Source organism: Syngnathus leptorhynchus, chromosome 18 (assembly GCF_054491065.1).
Source record: "Syngnathus leptorhynchus isolate UIUO chromosome 18, UIUO_Slep, whole genome shotgun sequence".
Classification (NCBI taxonomy): Eukaryota; Metazoa; Chordata; class Actinopteri; order Syngnathiformes; family Syngnathidae; genus Syngnathus; species Syngnathus leptorhynchus.
The window spans coordinates 2756448-2774651 of NC_141212.1; the positions used below are offsets into that span (position 1 = coordinate 2756448).

Genomic DNA, 18204 nt, shown 5'->3' on the forward strand with positions numbered 1-18204 from the left:
GATATTAAAATGTTTTTTTGTTTTTTTTCCCGCACTTAATGCTCGAGTATGGTGATGTACGAGCAATGGTCGGCGTTTTGAACGCACCGCAGCTTTTGGAAAGTTACAGTTAGTTTATATACCGCCAAATCAAAGCTGCGTTGCGTTCAAAACTCGACCATGGCTCGTACATCTCTATACTCGAGTTGTTTTGACAATTGGAGGGAACTCCCGAGCTAGCGTGTTTGTGTTGTTAGCGCCGTTGTTTGCACACGCATCAAGTGCGAAAAAAAAAAACATTTTAATATCCTGCGATCGACGTCTGGTCGGAAAAATGGACGTGTTCATTTTATGCTGGGTTACATAGGAGTGAATGGGGGCACTGCCTTCTTGCGGTAGCTTGGCGTCATTACATGAACCGCTTCATAAAGGATGAACCGCAGTCTTACACTATGTAAACTCTCTAAGTCTGCTTCAAATAGGGCTCGAACCATGGTCTCGCGAACACCGGGCAAAGTTAAAAACCACTCTTCCATATTGCCAGCGAAATTCGGCCTTTTTATTGGGTAGTGTACTTTAAAATGTCAATTTACTCAAAATGCTAATATACCAGTGCTTGACAGAGCTCTCAATGGTATAGTGGCTAAAGTTTTTGCCTTAAGCGTGGGAGAATCGAGTTGGAGTCTTACATTATGCAAACATAGAGGACGTCTGGTCAGAAAAATGGACATGTTCATTTTACGCTGGGTTACATAGGAGTGAATGGGGGCACTGCCGTCTTGCGGTAGCTTGGCGTCATTACATGAACCGCTTCATAAAGCATGAACCACAGCCTTACACTATGCAAACCTTAGCTCAAAGTATGCTTCGTGTGGGGCTCGAACCGTGCTCTCCCGATCACCGGGTAAAATTATAAACCATTCTGCCATTTTGCCGGGGAAATTTGGCTTTTTTATTAGGTAGTGTAAAGCACATAAAGGACGTCTGTTCTGCTCACTGGTTCTGCACAAGAACCTGGGCCCGAGGCTTCTCATCCCCTTTGAGTAGACACAGGTTTGCAGCGTCAGGTAAGACAAGTGGTGTCAAACTGAAGGTGAATTATGAATTAAGCGACATTTGTGGAAAAACAGATTTTTAAAAAATGTTTTATTGACATGTTCTTACTCAAAGCAAATGAGACCCCGCCCATTTCCACCGATGGATATCAAATAAACACGCCATGATGTAAAAACAAAATCTTTATTTAATTCAACAGACTGTTAAAGTGAAACAAATACATCATCTTATAATTCTTAAAATAATTTCACAACATGGACGAATGATCAATCAACATAGAAATATTGTGAGTAGCGTCATTTCTTTGAAAGATTTTTTTGGGGGGGGAATGATGTAGAAGTAGATGATTGTGTTTCAGCCTTTTTGTCTTCTGATTACTTTTGAAGTGCATTTTCAGATACCACAGTGCTTGGATCTCCTTCTAATAATACCACCGACATCTTCGGAGGTTGCTCCTGTGCTCTTGCAACAGGCCCATGGCGGGGAGGGGCACCGGCTCGGTCCGGTTCACCACCGTGTTGTACCGGCACTTCTTCAGGTGGTTTGACATGCTGGGGATGTCGGCGAAACCCCACGACAGAACCGGGCTGAACGCCGTGCTGAACCGCCACACCTGCAATCCCACAAAAAACAAAAACTCAGGATTTTGTACACGTTTGAAGTTCTTGTCTGAACTCACTTTGTGTTTAACCTGCCACGACGCCCTCTTTTGACCGGCGGAGCGTTGCTTGCTCTCCCACTGGAGTTCCACAATTCCTCTGGTGTGGAGGAGACCGGAGCAAACCTCCCTCATGGTGTGTGACACCAAAGACAGTTGGCACAGGCTGAAGCTGTCCAAGAAGCCAGCTATGTGCGACAGTATCTCCAAGGGTAGTTTACTGAAATGGTCCGACTGGGAATCGACTGAGAGTTTGGCCCCCGGATGAGGCTGCACCCCGAAAGACCGAAGGAGCCGGTCGTGGACCACCCTGGAACCCGGGGTTGTAGGGTAGAACCTCCGCTGGGAGAAGGTGCAGCCGTAAAAAGCCAGCGGGCAGCGGTGCTCCATCCAGCCGTTGAGCCCGGCGTGAATGTCGCCGTGGACGTTGGTGAAGTGCGAGGAAAACTCATTGCGGCGGAAGGACTGAGCGCACACGAAGGGGAACATGTGTTGGTAGCGGGCGTTGCCGGGGACCGAGCAGTTGCTCGGGATGGCCTCCAGGGGTTCTTGAACGAGGCCCAGGCGGAGGACGTGGAAGGGACTGCGGCAGGAGATTTGGGGAGAGGCGTGGCAGCAGGCGGACGCCGAGGCCATGTCGCCGACCCTCGCGTTGGTGACCAGCACGGCCGCCGGGAAGGGGAACGTCTGAGTGCCCGAGTGGACCCGACCGCCGTCCAGGTGCAGCGTACCTGAGATCTTTCTGTCCTCGCTGGACTCCTCCAGGCAGAAGATCAAGGCGGCTGTGATTAGGTCCATTTCTCCAAGTCCAGTGGAATCGTCCTCCTGTTCCAGATCCGAGGTGTCTGCCGCTTTGTCCTCGGTCTTGGTCTCCAAGTGACTCTGGCCGCAGGGGAGCATCTGATCTTCTGGCTTGTGGTTTTCTAGAACCAGCCCCCTATCTTGCAGTGCCACCTGAGGACTCAAAGGGGGAGTGGCCACCTCCTGAGCAACCAAGTCCTCCAGACATTCATTAATTAACAAGTTCATTTCTTCTTCTATAGATTCGTTTGTGGTTCGACCGTTGTGAAACTGCATCGGTCCGTCGAGTCTGCTGGCCACACCTTCAGCACAAGCATCAGCTGAGTCAGCACGGCGAACCAGGTTGGCTCTCTTACTCTGTGCGGCCTTGTGCAAAGAAGCCTGAGAAGCAACCAGGTCCTCCAAGCAGCCATTTGTTGATGAACTGGTTTCTTCCATAGCCTCAGATGGGATTCGGCCTTTTTGAAGCTGGTCCAATCTGCTCACCAGCGTGGCTGCTTCTGCTCTCACACCTTCAGTTGATTTTGCACCACTAAGCAGCTCTAAAGTGCTGGCTAAGCTCCTCGCCGTTTCCAGCGAGGCCTCGTACAATTCAGGGTAGTGCTCCACGTCCAGTCCGTTAATACCGCCGGCGATCCGCTCTTTGGCCGTTGGCAACTCGGGCGAGTCACTCTTGATAGCGGGTGCGATGGCAATCAACCTGAGCGACTCCAATAGTGTACACTGATCCTGGAGAGCGAGGGCCACGTCGAGCTGCTCCGTTTGGCCCACGCCGAGACTCAAGCGCTCGTACGAAGAGTAGTCCGTGCAGCTGACAGGCCAGCGGTTCCACTCCATGGTGCAGCAGACCACCCCGGCCGGACACACCTCCAAATGCGCCGACATGTGGTTGCGCGCCACGGCAGCAGGGCAGCCGGACCCGCTGTTCAGGCACGGAACCCTCAGAAGCGGGCAAAGGAGGTGGTGCTCCTCGGCTTTGCACGAGTGAAAGGCCGCGCCGCACGCTAAAGGGCAGCCGCTGAGTTCGCAGGAAATGCCTGGCTGAGGTCTGACCGTGCATCTGAGGTTGAAACAAGACAGGCAGTGAGCGTGCTCCTCAGCCATTTTCAGGACCTGTGGGACAGAGCAAACGTTAGACCATTCGTATTGTGCTGTCATGAAAGGAAAACTCCACACAGGAAGAAAAATGAAGCCACATTTATGATGCATGGCTCTGAAAGAGAACTACTTTTCAATTTCCAAAACTTTTCCATGTATGGAATTCATACTAGGCCCTTGAAATAGGCACTTATCCGCATTTTTTTTTGTGTCAAATTATAAAATCCCTTTGTATATTCATGAAGGCTCTATTAAAAAAAAAAAAAAAACTTTTACTTGAGTCCAGAAGTTGAATGAGTACTTCAACTTTTTTGGACTACTTTTGCCATTGCAGCCAAACTTTGCATCGCTTGAATTCAGCCACATAAATCCAAGTTACCATCCAACTGTTTAGTCTCAAGTTCCAACTTGTTGAGATGACTTTACTTTAACCCGGGGGTGTTGGTCCTTTGAACATAACAACTGCAAAGCTAACATTGGCTAACAACAATAACAGTGTCGGAAGTTTCACTCGCTCCTCCTCAATCAATAAAACAAAACAACAACACGTACGAGCCAAGCGTCTCACCTTTTTCTTTCTAAAACTATGCGTTCGAATAGACAAGAATAAATGCAGCGGTGCGATTAGTTTATGAAGGATGAACACAGTTCATATCGGTACAGCCACTTCCTCCTCTCGACCCAGGCGGGTCATGTGACCGACGCTTTAGCCTAGCAGCTGATAGCTAGCAAAATCGCAAATAAAGTCGTTATTATCACGTTTTTGTGAACTACATTTGACCGGGGATGCAAATCCGCGCGTTAGGTATAGATGACAACCGTGACAAATTCCTGTTAGAATATATTTGTGTTGTACACTCAATATGGTCGCAACACTGATTGCCTCTGTCCACTCTACACATACGTCAACTGAGGCGCCATATTTGTCAGGGCATGAAGCCATTTATTTCGAACTGCGATGCGCCGGCATTAAGAACCGCAATGCTCTGTAGTGCACGCACGAGGTCAGTGTTATGCCATATTTGCAGGCAAGCCTCCTTAAAAATAATAAAAAGAAGCCATTTGTATGTATTTGGCAACGCCGCTGCTTTTATGGACGAACACTGGGTGGCACAAACAGACTACAGCCGCTGTCCTTGGTGCTGAAACGCAGTTGACGCCCCCTAGTAGCTGTCGCCATTCAAACCCATCAATTTAAACTTAGACCGCTCCACGTCAATCACCCTGATTGTTGCTGACGTCATTCGTATTTCTGAATATATATGTGTGTAATTAGTATACAGCACCCATCGTTTATGAAAATTAAAAAGGACAAACAAGAGATAAAAGCAACACAACTGCTGGAAGGGGCTGCCGCTCGTCCGTCGCCGGAAGTCAAAACAAAACAATGACGTAACTGTCACGTTAGAAAATTGTCACCTTTTTTCTTGCAGATATGCTAATGAGATGGGTGAGAGACCTCCGTGGAGAAAGAAGACGCAATGATGGAGAGAGACAGCGAGATTGCGAAAGAGCAAGGGAGGGTCGGAGAGAGGGATGGATGGATGGATGGATGGATGGATGGATGGATGGATGGATGGATGGATGGATAGGGAGAGAGAGACACAGAGAGAGAGAGACAGAGAGACGAGGTAACAGGGAGTAAGAGAGAGACAGAGGGTGGCGCCATGGTGCAAGAGAGTGAAACTAGCGCGATGGTGTAAAACTTTGGCGTGGTGAGAGAATGAGAGATCGAAAGAGAGAGAGATCTGCAGATGGTTAAAAGAGAGAGAGAGAGAGAGAGAGAGAGAGCTATGTGAGAGCGGGAGGGAGTGAGGGCAAGAGAGAGAGAGAGCGCGAGAAGACGAGCGCGCGAGAGCCACACGCGCTCAAGAAGACGAGCGAAGGAGGCAAGCGGCATGTCTCGAGGATTCAGGTAAGTTTAGGAGCCCTTTAGTCCCATTTCAACCTAGACTGCATTCAGGTTACATGCACGAGGATGAAAAGGCGTGTTCGAGGGCCGCTTAGTGATAGACTACCGACGAGATGCGGCGTGACATTTCCACGGACGTTCTTTTTCCGCTTGCGCTGTCCATAGTGCTGGAATGCGCCTTGAGGCTCCAATGGAAGAGTCCACACCTTCCATTCCTAATGCACGGCGCACAGTGTGACTTGTTTCATGCTTTATTCCAAACAATCATCTTAGAATAGACGCTTTGAATGATTAATGTAGGAGACAAGTTATCGAACCTGTGCAACTTTCTACTTCCTGTCTAGATGCGTGTACGTGAGATGCTGGAGCGCCGTGCGCAGGTGGCTGGGATAAACGGCGACGTGACCGCGGCTGCTATGTGCCCCCCCTCGGCACAGCCCCGCTAAAGATGTCCCCCCTCGTGCTGCTCCTACTCCCCGCCTTGCTGTCCCGCCTCCCCGCGCCCTGCCGCGCCGCCGGCATCTACGAGCGGGCCGCCGTGCCTCGCGGCGTCTCCCGCTCGGTGGCCCGCATGGACGGCGACGTCATCATCGGCGCCCTCTTCTCCGTGCACCACCAGCCCTCGGCGGAGAAGGTGGCCGAGCGCAAGTGCGGCGACGTCCGCGAGCAGTACGGCATCCAGCGGGTGGAGGCCATGTTCCACACCCTGGATCGCATCAACGCCGACCACCAGCTGCTGCCCAACATCAGCCTGGGCTGCGAGATCCGGGACTCCTGCTGGCACTCTTCCGTGGCTCTGGAGCAGAGCATCGAGTTCATCCGTGACTCGCTCATTTCCATCCGCGACGACAAGGACGGCGGCTCCAAGTGGTGCGTGGACGGCCAGTCCCACTCCAGCCAGCCGCCGCCCACCAAGAAGCCCATCGCCGGCGTGATCGGGCCGGGCTCCAGCTCAGTGGCCATCCAAGTGCAGAACCTCCTGCAGCTCTTCAACATCCCGCAGATCGCGTACTCGGCGACCAGCATCGACCTGAGCGACAAGACGCTCTTCAAGTACTTCCTGAGGGTGGTGCCCTCCGACGTGCTCCAGGCCCGAGCCATGCTGGACATCGTGCAGCGCTACAACTGGACCTACGTGTCCGCCGTGCACACCGAAGGTGAGCCCGTTCATCCCGTGACCCCACAAACCAAACTCTAGAAGTAATCCACATGGAGTCCTACACAAGGACTTAATGTGATCGAGGTCCAGGAACTGTCAGATGCTCACACACACGTGACATTTTCCCTGATCTCCTTCAGTGGCGCACTACAACTAGCAGGTTAAACATACTCGTTAAAGAACATTGTGTCATTTAACAAAACGAGACAAATAATCATTTATGGGAAATAATCACAGTTCCATGTTATGCCTGTCGTCAATAATGAAGGTTTTCTCTGGGAAATTATAAATGCAGCTTGGTTGCCGTGGCAACAGTCAAGGCTGGGTGTGAAAAATGCAAGCCAGGTACCTGCGTGGATGCTGATGTACTCGCCCGGGCTGTCCGCTGATGTGCCCGCCAGATAATCACCCGTAAATATTGCCATGAGGCTGACTTGAGGCCACTGAAAACATCTTAAGAAGCAAAAACCTCAACATTGTTTTTCATCCGCCATATTTGTCCCGTTCATTTCGCCATGCGACGACACGCACGCTCGATTGGATACGTGCCTTTGTAATAATCCAGCGCTCCGGCTTTGTGCTCAATCCAGACACGGCAGTCCACGCGAATGTAGAAGATTTAAACGAACGGAGGGGAGAAAAAAAACCCCAGCTTTGCTGGGTTTCTTGATTAGGATGCGCTCGGTGCCACAGAGCAGCCACGGCCCGCCTTGCCTTTGATTACTGTGGCGAAAATCCCCGACACTCATTATCGCAGGATCAAGTCCGAGCTAACAACACTGAGCCGGAGGCCTTTTTTAAACGGGGGGCGGGCATGTATTCATTGTAATTAGGGACGGGCATTTCATTCCATCTCCTTCATCGACTATCAGGAAGATTCATGAAAAATTACCACTGAAATTCACACCATAAATCAACAATGTATTCTCGGCTTCTACAGGGAACTACGGCGAGAGCGGCATGGAGGCCTTCAAGGAGCTGGCCTCCCAGGAGGGCTTGTGCATCGCCCACTCGGATAAGATCTACAGCAACGCCGGCGAGAAGCAGTTTGACCGCCTCTTGAGGAAACTGCGTGAGAGGCTGCCCAAAGCACGCGTGGTGGTGTGCTTCTGCGAGGGCATGACCGTCCGTAGCCTCCTCATGGCTATGCGACGTTTGGGGGTCTACGACGAGTTCCTTCTGATCGGCAGGTAAGGAACTAACTTTCGCTGGAGGATGGATGATGCTGTGGTACTGATGCGCGCGTCGCCACGGCAACAAACTAAGAATAGCGTCGGAAAGACATAACGTGGTTTTCCGCAAGGGTCGATGTTTGGACCACTTATGTTTTGGGGCAAATATTGCTCAGGTTGTGACAACTTCATCTATAAGAACCTCTTTTGGAGAATATATTAAAAAAGAAAAGGGAGAGATGGATGCTGCTATTCTGTTTCTCCATTTATGTTGTACGGCTAATATTTAATTCATTTCTGTATGTTTATGGCTTAGAGATGGCACTCATTCTTTTCCAATGCAGCTTTTAAATTATCCATAGTGAAGACTCTCTCGGGTTATGAGTTTCTTTTCCCGGATTCATCTTTTTTTTTTTTTTCCGCGTCCATCGGCGATGGGGTGGGAAAGTAGGTCTATAGTTTAGCTTTTTGTGGATGGTCTCCACGGATGCCGATATGCTCGCTTCTGGGTCACAGGAAAAGAGGCGGTCTGAGCCAATTCACATGATGAGCTGTGTGCTCTTCTGGTTCTCCGGTTTCTCGTTGGCTCCTAAACAAAATGGACGCCATACCCGCCAAGTTGGCTGCTGTGATCATATCTCAGGAGCTTGTGGTGACAAAGGGGTTACGACTTCTTTTTTTTTTTTTATTGCCGGTGGGACACATTCAAATTTTGCCTGAGCAAAAAAAGAAGCAGGCTGTCGCTTTGTGAAAATGTTTTTTGGAGAGCTTTTGTTTTTGGCCGCCGGGCGCCAGGCTGCTCTTCAGACGAGAGTCAGGTGTGCCAGGTGCTCGACCCACACGCTTTGGCCACCCGACCTGCAGACTGCTCTCAGCACCACACTTTACGTCCACTTTCCTCCCGAGTATCTCTTGTCATTTTTGGCTCTGTGATTTAAAATAAAAAAACAGCGTAGTCGCTTTTGTGGTATGGCTCATAGTTTTTGGTAATTCGATTTTCTGGATGGATTCATCACAAAGTTCTGCTGTGTGATGGAGGTTTATTTCAGATCACAACAATACACCTGACATCTACGCTATGTTGAAGGACACGCTTGGAGCCGATGTGATAAATGATGCTGAATGAACACCTGCTTGGCTCATTGTGGTTATAATAGTAGCCCCCCCCCACACCCCCTCGCAGTTCCATATCCTGATACTCTAATTGGCAGAGCACACATGACCATTGGCCTTCATTACATAACTTCATAAATAGACCAGGTTGGCAAAAAAGAACCTTGTATAGTACCAACTTGTGTCTTTTGTGTTCTTTTTGATTTGTTTGCATTCTTTCATTTTAAATTTTTAAATATAGCATAGTAATTCACTTATAGAGAACCCTAGTAACTTTATTTATTTATTTATGTATTTATGTATTTATGTATTTATGTATTTATTTATTTATTTATTTATTTATTTTCATATTCCCTTTATTTTTTGTCCTTTTTTCATTTTTGTAGGCACATACTGGCCACATATTTTTACAATACACGCTACATTATTGTCACAATTGTCTGGCATTACGGTCGAAAACTAGCGGTGTGCCACAGGGCTCAATACTAAGTCCACTTTACATAAAGATTGGCTTGACTTTTCTGTAGCAAAAATCAGTTTGAGGATACTGTCTGTTTTTAGTGTAACTTTTAATTGAGCAGTTTATACCGTGCTGCTTTTCCCTTTGTGTATCTTTTTTTTGTTTTTAACTGCACGATTAACACCAACTATCCCACGTAGTTTGGCGTTCGCTAATGTGCGATGAGTCTTTCCCCCCCGCGCACTATTCTTAAATATTCATTTGCCACCTACTCAATTATCTCAGCACATTGGCAAGCAACACCAGAGCCTTTCCTCTCCCCGCTCGGCCTCGGAAAGAGTCGATCCGTTGTCTTTTCTCGTCATCCCTCTGGCTCGTTTCTTCTGAGTGGCGACGTGGTGTCAAACCCGGTCGCCGCTCTCCCTTCTAATGCCCGCTCCGAGGCGCTTATTATCATTTGCATAAGCTGCTTTTCCACATGTAACACTAATTTGAGCGCACATGAGATCACTTTCCAAACCTCTTTAGTCTTCCCGTTCCATAACCATTATTTTCTTTATTTTGTGTACACTGGAATAAAAGCTGCTTTCTGTACTGTGTCGGCGGCGCCGTCGCCATGGCGATGTTGTTTAGGCTCATGACAGAGGGTTGGTGGGTTCGTCTGGCGGCGGATCTGTCACTCAGTCTGTCAGCGGCGCCGCAAGAATATGGCTGATGTGTGGGAAACAAAAACAAACTTAAGGACACAATGGCAGCCGCTCGGAAGTACGGCGCTGACATGATCCTGCTGTCTGAATATTTATCACACGCTGATTTCACAATCGTGAGGATATCACCAACACCCTCTCGAGCCATCGACGCCTCGTTTTTAAAATAGGACCACGCTAATGTGCCCCTAGTATGAAACCCTAGTTTGAAACCCTAACCCTTGTTTAAAACCCTAACCCTTTCATACTAGGGTTAGGATTTCAAAGTAGGGTTTAAAGCTAGGAGAGCCACCCTCGACCAAATACTCGTTTTAAACTAACTCATCCTATTGGTCCTCCAGGGGGATAGAGTGCATGTGATTAAATCTCTTCCCTGTCAATTAATTCATGGCTTCATAAATATACAAACGTCCACGCCGACTGAAAGTAGACCGAGAAGACGGGAAGCTGTGTTACCAATGGAATGATTTTTCCTTCCACTTGTGATCACAATAGGGAACCTTCAAATCCAAGAAGCTCGCTTCTTTGGAAAGAGTGATAGGGGCCATTACGGCGTCATTGTAAATGTCTCCGAGCGCACTTAATGGCTTCTCAATCCGAGCTCGGCAAGCCTCGGTGGAGACGACGCTTATTTATCACGCTAGTCCAACCCATTGATCGCATTGATAAGTGGGGACAGTAAACGGACTGGATCGTGTTCACTTGCCAATGGTACTCGCAGATTGTACTTCGCTCCAATCGAGTTAGAAAGTTGCTCCTCAGGAATTTCCGACCCATATCGTAATGGGCCTTTTGATAATGCGGTTAGGTGAAATGAGTTTTTGGCACACAATAGATGCTCCCCCCCCCCATGGTGGTCGAAAAAAAAGTTTCTGCCCCCGCGCCACATAGAGTTCAGAACTATCCTGAGAGAGCAAAGTGAGAAGATGTCTTTTTTTTTTTTGCCAGGGAACACATTCATGTCTCCAGTGCCTCGTGAATTATTTGTGCAATGCAGACTCGCTCCCCCCCTCCCCTCACTGTTTCTCCAGTGCTCCTAAAAAAAGCAGTCTCCAATCACGCTCCATCAATCCTCTCGTATCGTCTCACATTTGATTGTTTCTCTTCTCTCTTTTGATGGACGCTAATTATGGCTAGCAAGGTCTGACCTGCACAAACACACACACACACGAGAGATAATTGCTTCCACTGTGAGTCATCACTAATTGGCGTGCAGATGTCAACGGCCGGCGCAGGTATTAAGGCCACGTCCCACCACGGCTGAGGAAGAACGAGGAGAGTTCGGAATGCTTGTTTGTCTTTCGTTCACCCGTGTCCTCTGTTTTTCTTAAGCGCGTGTCCAAAAGGAGCTTGTTAGTTTGGCTACAAGCCGACAATCACGCCGGCGGCCATGAATTGACAGTTGCAGCTTTTCAATTTGAGGTAATCCTGATGGAGTTGTGTTTATATATATATATATAAAAAAAAAATTGGGAACAAAAGACGGGCTTACAAGGAGGGTGGTGCAATACTTGCGTTTTAGAGCGCCTCGTCGTTGTCATGGAAACGCCCAGCGACCGCCTGCTGGGATATATTCCAGCTATTAGTGGCTTGAAGTGCTGATGTCTTTTTTTTCTTTTTTAACAAAAGTGCCTTTGTTTTAAGATCATCCATTCATCATCCATCCATCCGTATGTCAATCCGTCCATCCAACATGTGAGCTGCAGCTGGTGTCCATCCTAGTGAGGTAGTTCATCGTTTGCTTCCATTTTTTTTCTTCCAATTGGGGTTTTACGGAATCATTTTTGTGCTGGCTCAACATCTCGCTCTGTCTCGACGCAGCGACGGGTGGGCCGACCGCGACGAGGTAGTGGAAGGCTTCGAGCAGGAAGCCAAAGGAGGGATCACCATGAAGCTACAGTCGGCCGTGGTTACGACCTTCGACGACTACTACTTGAAACTGCGACTGGACACCAACACCAGGAACCCTTGGTTTGCCGAGTTCTGGCAGTACCGCTTCCAATGTCGTCTACCCGGACATCCTCAGGAGAACAAGAACTATAGGAAAGTCTGCGCCGGTGAGTGGAAGCCATTTTGCGTCCTTCTTGTATCAACTCAATCCCCCCCCCCAAAAAAAATCTGTTTTTTTTTTCCTCTCTTGCTCCGAAAAGGTGACCACGGTAAATGTTGTTATTTATGTCAAATCTTATTAAATTGATTTCATGGAGCAAAACCTTCATATACTTTCTTGTTTATATTTTTAGACCTTCAAGGTGGTAAGTACATTATTCCACACACTTGTGGTCTTCACTTTGTGAGCACTCAAGTTTGCGTGGACACAAAAGACACAATTTGATCACACTGAAATCATTTTGCATGGCAACACAAAAAGACAAACACAATTTTTTTTAATTTGCATATTCACGGCATTTTTCTCTACCACTGAATTTTATTTCAAAATCCCAAACTATCTGAACCCTCCATCTCGTCTTTAAACAGGAAACGAGAGCCTGCATGAAAACTATGTCCAGGATAGCAAAATGGGCTTTGTCATCAACGCCATCTACGCCATGGCGCACGGTCTCCACGACATGCATCGGGAGCTGTGCCCGGGCCAGACTGGGCTGTGCGAGGCCATGGACCCCATCGACGGCAGCAAACTTCTCGACTACCTGCTCAAAACCTCCTTCAAGGGCGTCTCCGCCGAGGACATCTACTTTGACCAGAACGGAGACACCCCCGGACGGTAAATCATCAGAGCGTTAAATGGTATTTATAAACGCTCATATCGAAAATATTGAGCAAGGGAACGATGTAATTGGTTTGGACTGGAACAGATCCGGCGCATCGTCCACTTTAGTCGAAGGGAAAGCGTTTGACAGTCAAAAGGCTCCGGCGTATCATTCTTTTGTCAGCTGGAGCCGCCATCTGCCAGTTTCTCACGTGGCTTCACAAAGTGGAATTAGAAATCCGGCCAACCTGGTTGTTGTGGAATTTTCCAGGTACGACATTATGAATCTGCAGAACGTGGAGGACGGCCGCTACGATTATATCAACGTGGGCTCCTGGCACGAAGGCGTCCTGAGTATCGACGACAACAAGCTGTGGATGAACAGTAGTGACATGGTGCGCTCGGTGTGCAGTGACCCCTGCTCCAAAGGTCAAATCAAGGTATGGAGCCTTGACATTTTTTGAAAAAAAATTAATTTCGTTCCTCTTTCGTACATAATCCTCCGCCCATGTTTCAATTGGCACCTTTGCTTGATTTTTTTTTTGGGCAGTAGTGAGTCATCGCTTTTGTTCTCTTTGGTCATCATCCAAAGCCTCCTTGGCTGCTAAAGTGACACTGCTTGTTTCTCTTTGTCCAAGGACACGCTTGCCCATTTGTTGGCTAGTTGGTGTCACGCCAATCTGTTTCCTCAAATAGAAAGCTAATAATCTTCCAGTTGAATAGACAACACTTTTTTTCACTCAAACTAAATCTCAAAATGGCTCCATCTGCTGCTGTAGCCGTTCTATCCCAAGAATCATCTTTATTTAAACACTGGTGTCCTCGCCTAGTTTTGGGACATGCCCTGATTTTGCTCATCTGGAGCTGATTGTTTTGAGTCAAGCTTTACACTAAGTTACCCTGAGGGAGGATGCATCCTCTCCTCACTTTGTATCCTGACCCACTTATCACCCTGCTTTCCATATCACAGCGCTGCTGCTAACAGCCGGCGCCGAATCCCCCCCCCCCCCCCCCCAAAAAAAAGCAGACGTCCTTGTCCTACAAACGGCGTAGCAACAATCGTCAAGTTGATGAATTGGGACGAGGTGACGCGAGCGGCTCGTTTGTGTGCTCGCAGGTGATCAGGAAGGGCGAAGTGAGCTGCTGCTGGATCTGCACCACGTGTAAGGAGAATGAGATCGTCCTGGATGAGTTCACCTGCAAGGCTTGCGATCTGGGATGGTGGCCCGCCGACGACTTGGCGGGTAAATCGATGCCGCGATTTTGAGGTTAGCGACATCTGGTAACGACCCGTTTTGCTTTCCAGGTTGCCAACCGTTGCCTCTGAAGTATCTGGACTGGGCTGATGTGGAATCCATGGTGGCGGTGGCGTTCTCCTGCGTGGGGATCCTCATCACCTCCTTCGTCACCTTCATCTTCATCCAGTACCGCGACACCCCCGTGGTGAAATCCTCCAGCCGTGAACTGTGCTACATCATCCTGGCGGGCATCTTCTTGGGTTACATCTGCCCCTTCACCCTGATTGCTCGGCCCACCGTCGCCTCCTGCTACCTGCAGCGCCTCCTGGTGGGCTTGTCTTCGGCCATGTGTTACTCGGCGCTGGTGACCAAGACCAACCGCATCGCTCGCATTCTGGCGGGCAGCAAGAAGAAGATCTGCACCCGTAAGCCGCGGTTCATGAGCGCCTGGGCGCAGGTCATCATCGCCTTCATGCTGATCAGCGTCCAGCTCACATTGGAGGTCACCCTCATCATCTTGGAACCGCCCGAACCGGTCAAGTCCTACCCCAGCATCCGCGAGGTCTACCTCATCTGCAATACCAGCAACTTGGGCATGGTGGCGCCGTTGGGCTATAACGGCTTGCTCATTATGAGCTGCACCTACTACGCCTTCAAGACGCGCAACGTGCCGGCTAATTTCAACGAGGCCAAATACATCGCCTTCACCATGTACACCACCTGCATCATCTGGCTGGCTTTCGTGCCCATCTACTTTGGCTCCAACTATAAAATCATCACCACCTCCTTCTCGGTCAGCCTCAGCGTCACTGTGGCGCTGGGTTGCATGTTCACGCCCAAGATGTACATTATCATCGCCAAGCCCGAGAGGAACGTCCGAAGCGCCTTCACGACATCCGACGTGGTGCGAATGCACGTCGGGGACGGCAAGTCGGCCGCGGCATGCGGGACCAACAGTTTCTTCAACATATTCCGCAGGAAGAAAGCCGTATCTGGCAACTCCAAGTGAGTACGCTCTTGAGTTGTTATTCCAAGTACAGTGGTGCCTTGAGATGTTTTTTGTTTTTTAGTAGGGCTGGAACGGATTAATAGCATTTGTATTCATTTCAATGGGAAAAGATGATTTGCCATGCGTGTGGTTTCGGAATGAATTAAACTCATATCTCAAGGCGCCACTGTGTCCCTAAATGCATCATTTTAGCGTTGATGATTTCAAATTATCTACTGCACTTTCCAGTGTTGTTCTATGCTAATCAAAATTTGAGGAAAAACAAGCTAATCGATAAAACACTGATGCTAAATTAAGCTGGATTTGAACTCTGTGCCTGACGTTTTTAAAGGATTTACAGTAATACGTCAACGAGAGATTTAAATGGTTTAAGATTCACTCTCTTGAGATTTACAGCAGTGACACAAGGATACTTTTGGGAAGTAAGGAGTTGGGCGTAGTTCACGTTTCCATGTTGTCTCTCACCTCGGCTGCTACAGTATGCCGTTCTCGTCTAACGCTTTTAAATAAGCAGCCTGTCGGCAAATGTCCACGTGTCTCACCTTCAGAGGGCTGTGCTGGCGGCTGATTCATAGCTAATTGCTACCAGCTTGTTAGCTTGTTAGCTAGTGGTAACCTAGCAAAGCTGGCGTTGGGCTTTTGTGCTGTTTTTCACAAACCTTACTTAAGAAATGAATCAAGCACTGCATTCGCAATAAAGTTTGAGATGAAGTAAGGACCCACTAAGTATCATCCCGTGGGCTGCAAATGTCCCCCGTGCCACAGGTTTTAGACCCATGGTCTGGTGGGACACAATGACTTCACAACATGTGAGAAGTTGACATATTGTGATGTGGCCCTTACAAGAAGGAGACAGCGCCCCCTGGTGCTTCACATGGACCACAAATGAAGCTCATATTTGACTTCTCACAGCATGAACCAGTCTGACTGACTAATCACAGCGTGCGTGCTAGCCTTCCAACATTTGTGCACTAACTCCCTCCTAGGCAGCGCTAGTCGACAGAGTGCATCCATTTTAGCCGACTCATTAAGTGAATGTGTCATTGCTCTTTCCATTTTCAATTGGTAATTAGAAAAACTAAACACATGTTTATTTATCTTATCACAGATTTGAATGTTTCCGTTTTTTTTGGAGGCTCTGATTAAATTGAAATGGCATTTCGGGATGAACTTAAAATGCACCGTAAATGTGAGTTGTATATCTTGAGATGAAAACAAAAACGAATCAGTTTTCACTTGGAGATTTTCTATTACCAATTAAAAGAAAGAACAAAGTACAGAAGTTGACAACGGGGCAATCATAATGCTATGCGCAAATGTCAGCCATGTTGTTTTGTTGCTTTTCCGGAGCGGCCGCCTTGTTTCCCCTCCCCGAGATGGTAACTTGAGTCTTTGTCTCGTTTGTAGTTCTAACGGCAAGTCTGTGTCATGGTCTGAATCAGGTGCAAGACACCCTCCGAGCGGGGGCAATGTGTGGCACAGACTGTCTGTGCATGTGAGGAAACAGGAAGCCGGCCTGAATCAGACGGCGGTCATCCGACCCCTAACTAACACCCCCGACCCCCACAGTTGTCAGCCCCCCGCCGCCACCGCCGCCCGCGACCTTGGCACAGACCCCCGCCCGCCCCCACGAGAGCCTCCGCCGTCCGCCCCGTCCGGCGACACCAAGCGCCACCCCAGTCACGCTCCCTTAGTGGAAACGCACCGCTCACACACCCCAGTCCCCCCCGCCGGCGATTCCTTGATCTTCACGGAGCTCCCTTTGGCGGCGCCCCTCCAGGAAGGGGCGCCCCCAGATGAGCGGCTGGACCTTTTGCACGATTACATGTATGATGCCAAGCGGGAGGGGGCGGAGGGGCACAAGCTGGCCCTGGACGACACTCCGGCCCTGTCCCCGCCGTCCCCCTTCAGAGACTCGGTGTGTTCCGAGGATTCCGCTCCGGGGTCCCCCTCCATGGAGTCTATTCTAGGGGGGGCCCACTACACCGCCCAAGCCCTCCGAGACTTTGCACACAGCTCCTCGACACTGTGAGAGCAAAAAAAAAAAAAAAAATGGTGCACAACATTTGACAACTTTGTTTATTACCGCCGCCATTTTGCTTGCTCGTGTTTTGTCATTAGGCGTACATTAAAAACACACGTAGAAGAACATGGCTGTGTTCGGAATCACTTTGTAGTGCACTAAACACACAGTGTATAGTGCTAAAAAGTTAAAGACAACTGAACTGTACTTGGATATACTGATGTGATTAAGGAGTGAATGAATGATTCCAAACACAGCCCGTGTGTGAAGGGCTGTTAGCAAAAAAACAACAGTGCCAAAACTCTTCAACTTGCCAAATTCCTGTAAGGTATTGTGCAAAAGTATTGGGTCACCTCCCCAAGATGTATGATAGTTTGAAGACGCCCTAGTGATGCCACTTTGTTTTTTTTTTTTCACGGACGGAAGTGTGGCTTTTTATTTATTCACATGGACAGGAAATTAACATTATCTCAACTAGCGGTGACCTCAGACTTTTGCACCCTACTGTAAATATAGTCAATCATTGCTAAACAAAAACCTACACAACAAAAAAGCTTAAAAAAGCACAAGACAGTCAAAATGTGCATTTTATTTTGCCTTTTTTTTTAAATTCACTTTAGCGATCACATCCGACCTCATTTAAATATACCAAGAATTGATTTTTGCAGGAAGCTGCTTGTTTTTCTGCGTCTTGCAAGGTGTGATTGGCGTCAAGACAACCACGAGGACATAAGACGTGCCAATGCGGGTTGTTACTGCGTAATTTTGCTTTCGACACGTGGCTCTATTTTTCTTTTCTGCTGTGTTGTCGTAAGATGGCAAAAAACAACAACATACACACTAACACAGTACTCGTATTTGTAATACTTGTTTTTTTTCCACACAGGTGGTATGTTTGTAATACAGATACATGTTTCTATATTTAGAATGTCCATAGTCTTAAACAAAAAAAAGAAATCAAAGTTTCTACCATTGCTTTTTTGAACTTTTAAGCTAACTTGTATCCTTTGAGTAAAAGTACCTGCAATGACTAGTTGCTTCTTGTAATGAGATATTGAATTCCACCTTAAGTTTCTTCTACTTTTATCAATAAGAATGCGCATTCATTA

The 18204-nt window shown here is 48.2% G+C and overlaps 2 protein-coding genes across 2 annotated transcripts; one reads left to right on the forward strand and one right to left on the reverse strand.

Moving 5' to 3' along the window:
• Positions 1–1210: 1210 nt before the first annotated feature.
• Positions 1211–4497, reverse strand: LOC147042350 (F-box only protein 30-like). Its single transcript, XM_085937796.1, has 3 exons — positions 4161–4497; positions 1715–3607; positions 1211–1648 (listed from the first exon to the last, which is right to left on the reverse strand). Exons 2-3 carry the CDS (start codon positions 3596–3598, stop codon positions 1457–1459), a joined length of 2076 nt encoding a protein of 691 aa, XP_085793922.1. The 5' UTR covers positions 3599–3607; positions 4161–4497; the 3' UTR covers positions 1211–1456.
• Positions 4498–5952: 1455 nt separating this feature from the next.
• On the forward strand, positions 5953–18143 carry grm1a (glutamate receptor, metabotropic 1a). The gene is made up of 8 exons (XM_085937795.1): positions 5953–6661; positions 7604–7853; positions 11937–12172; positions 12594–12840; positions 13097–13265; positions 13943–14069; positions 14132–15068; positions 16480–18143. The coding sequence occupies exons 1-8, from the start codon at positions 5953–5955 to the stop codon at positions 17102–17104; spliced, it is 3300 nt and encodes a 1099-aa protein (XP_085793921.1). The 3' UTR covers positions 17105–18143.
• The last annotated feature ends 61 nt before the right edge of the window (positions 18144–18204 follow it).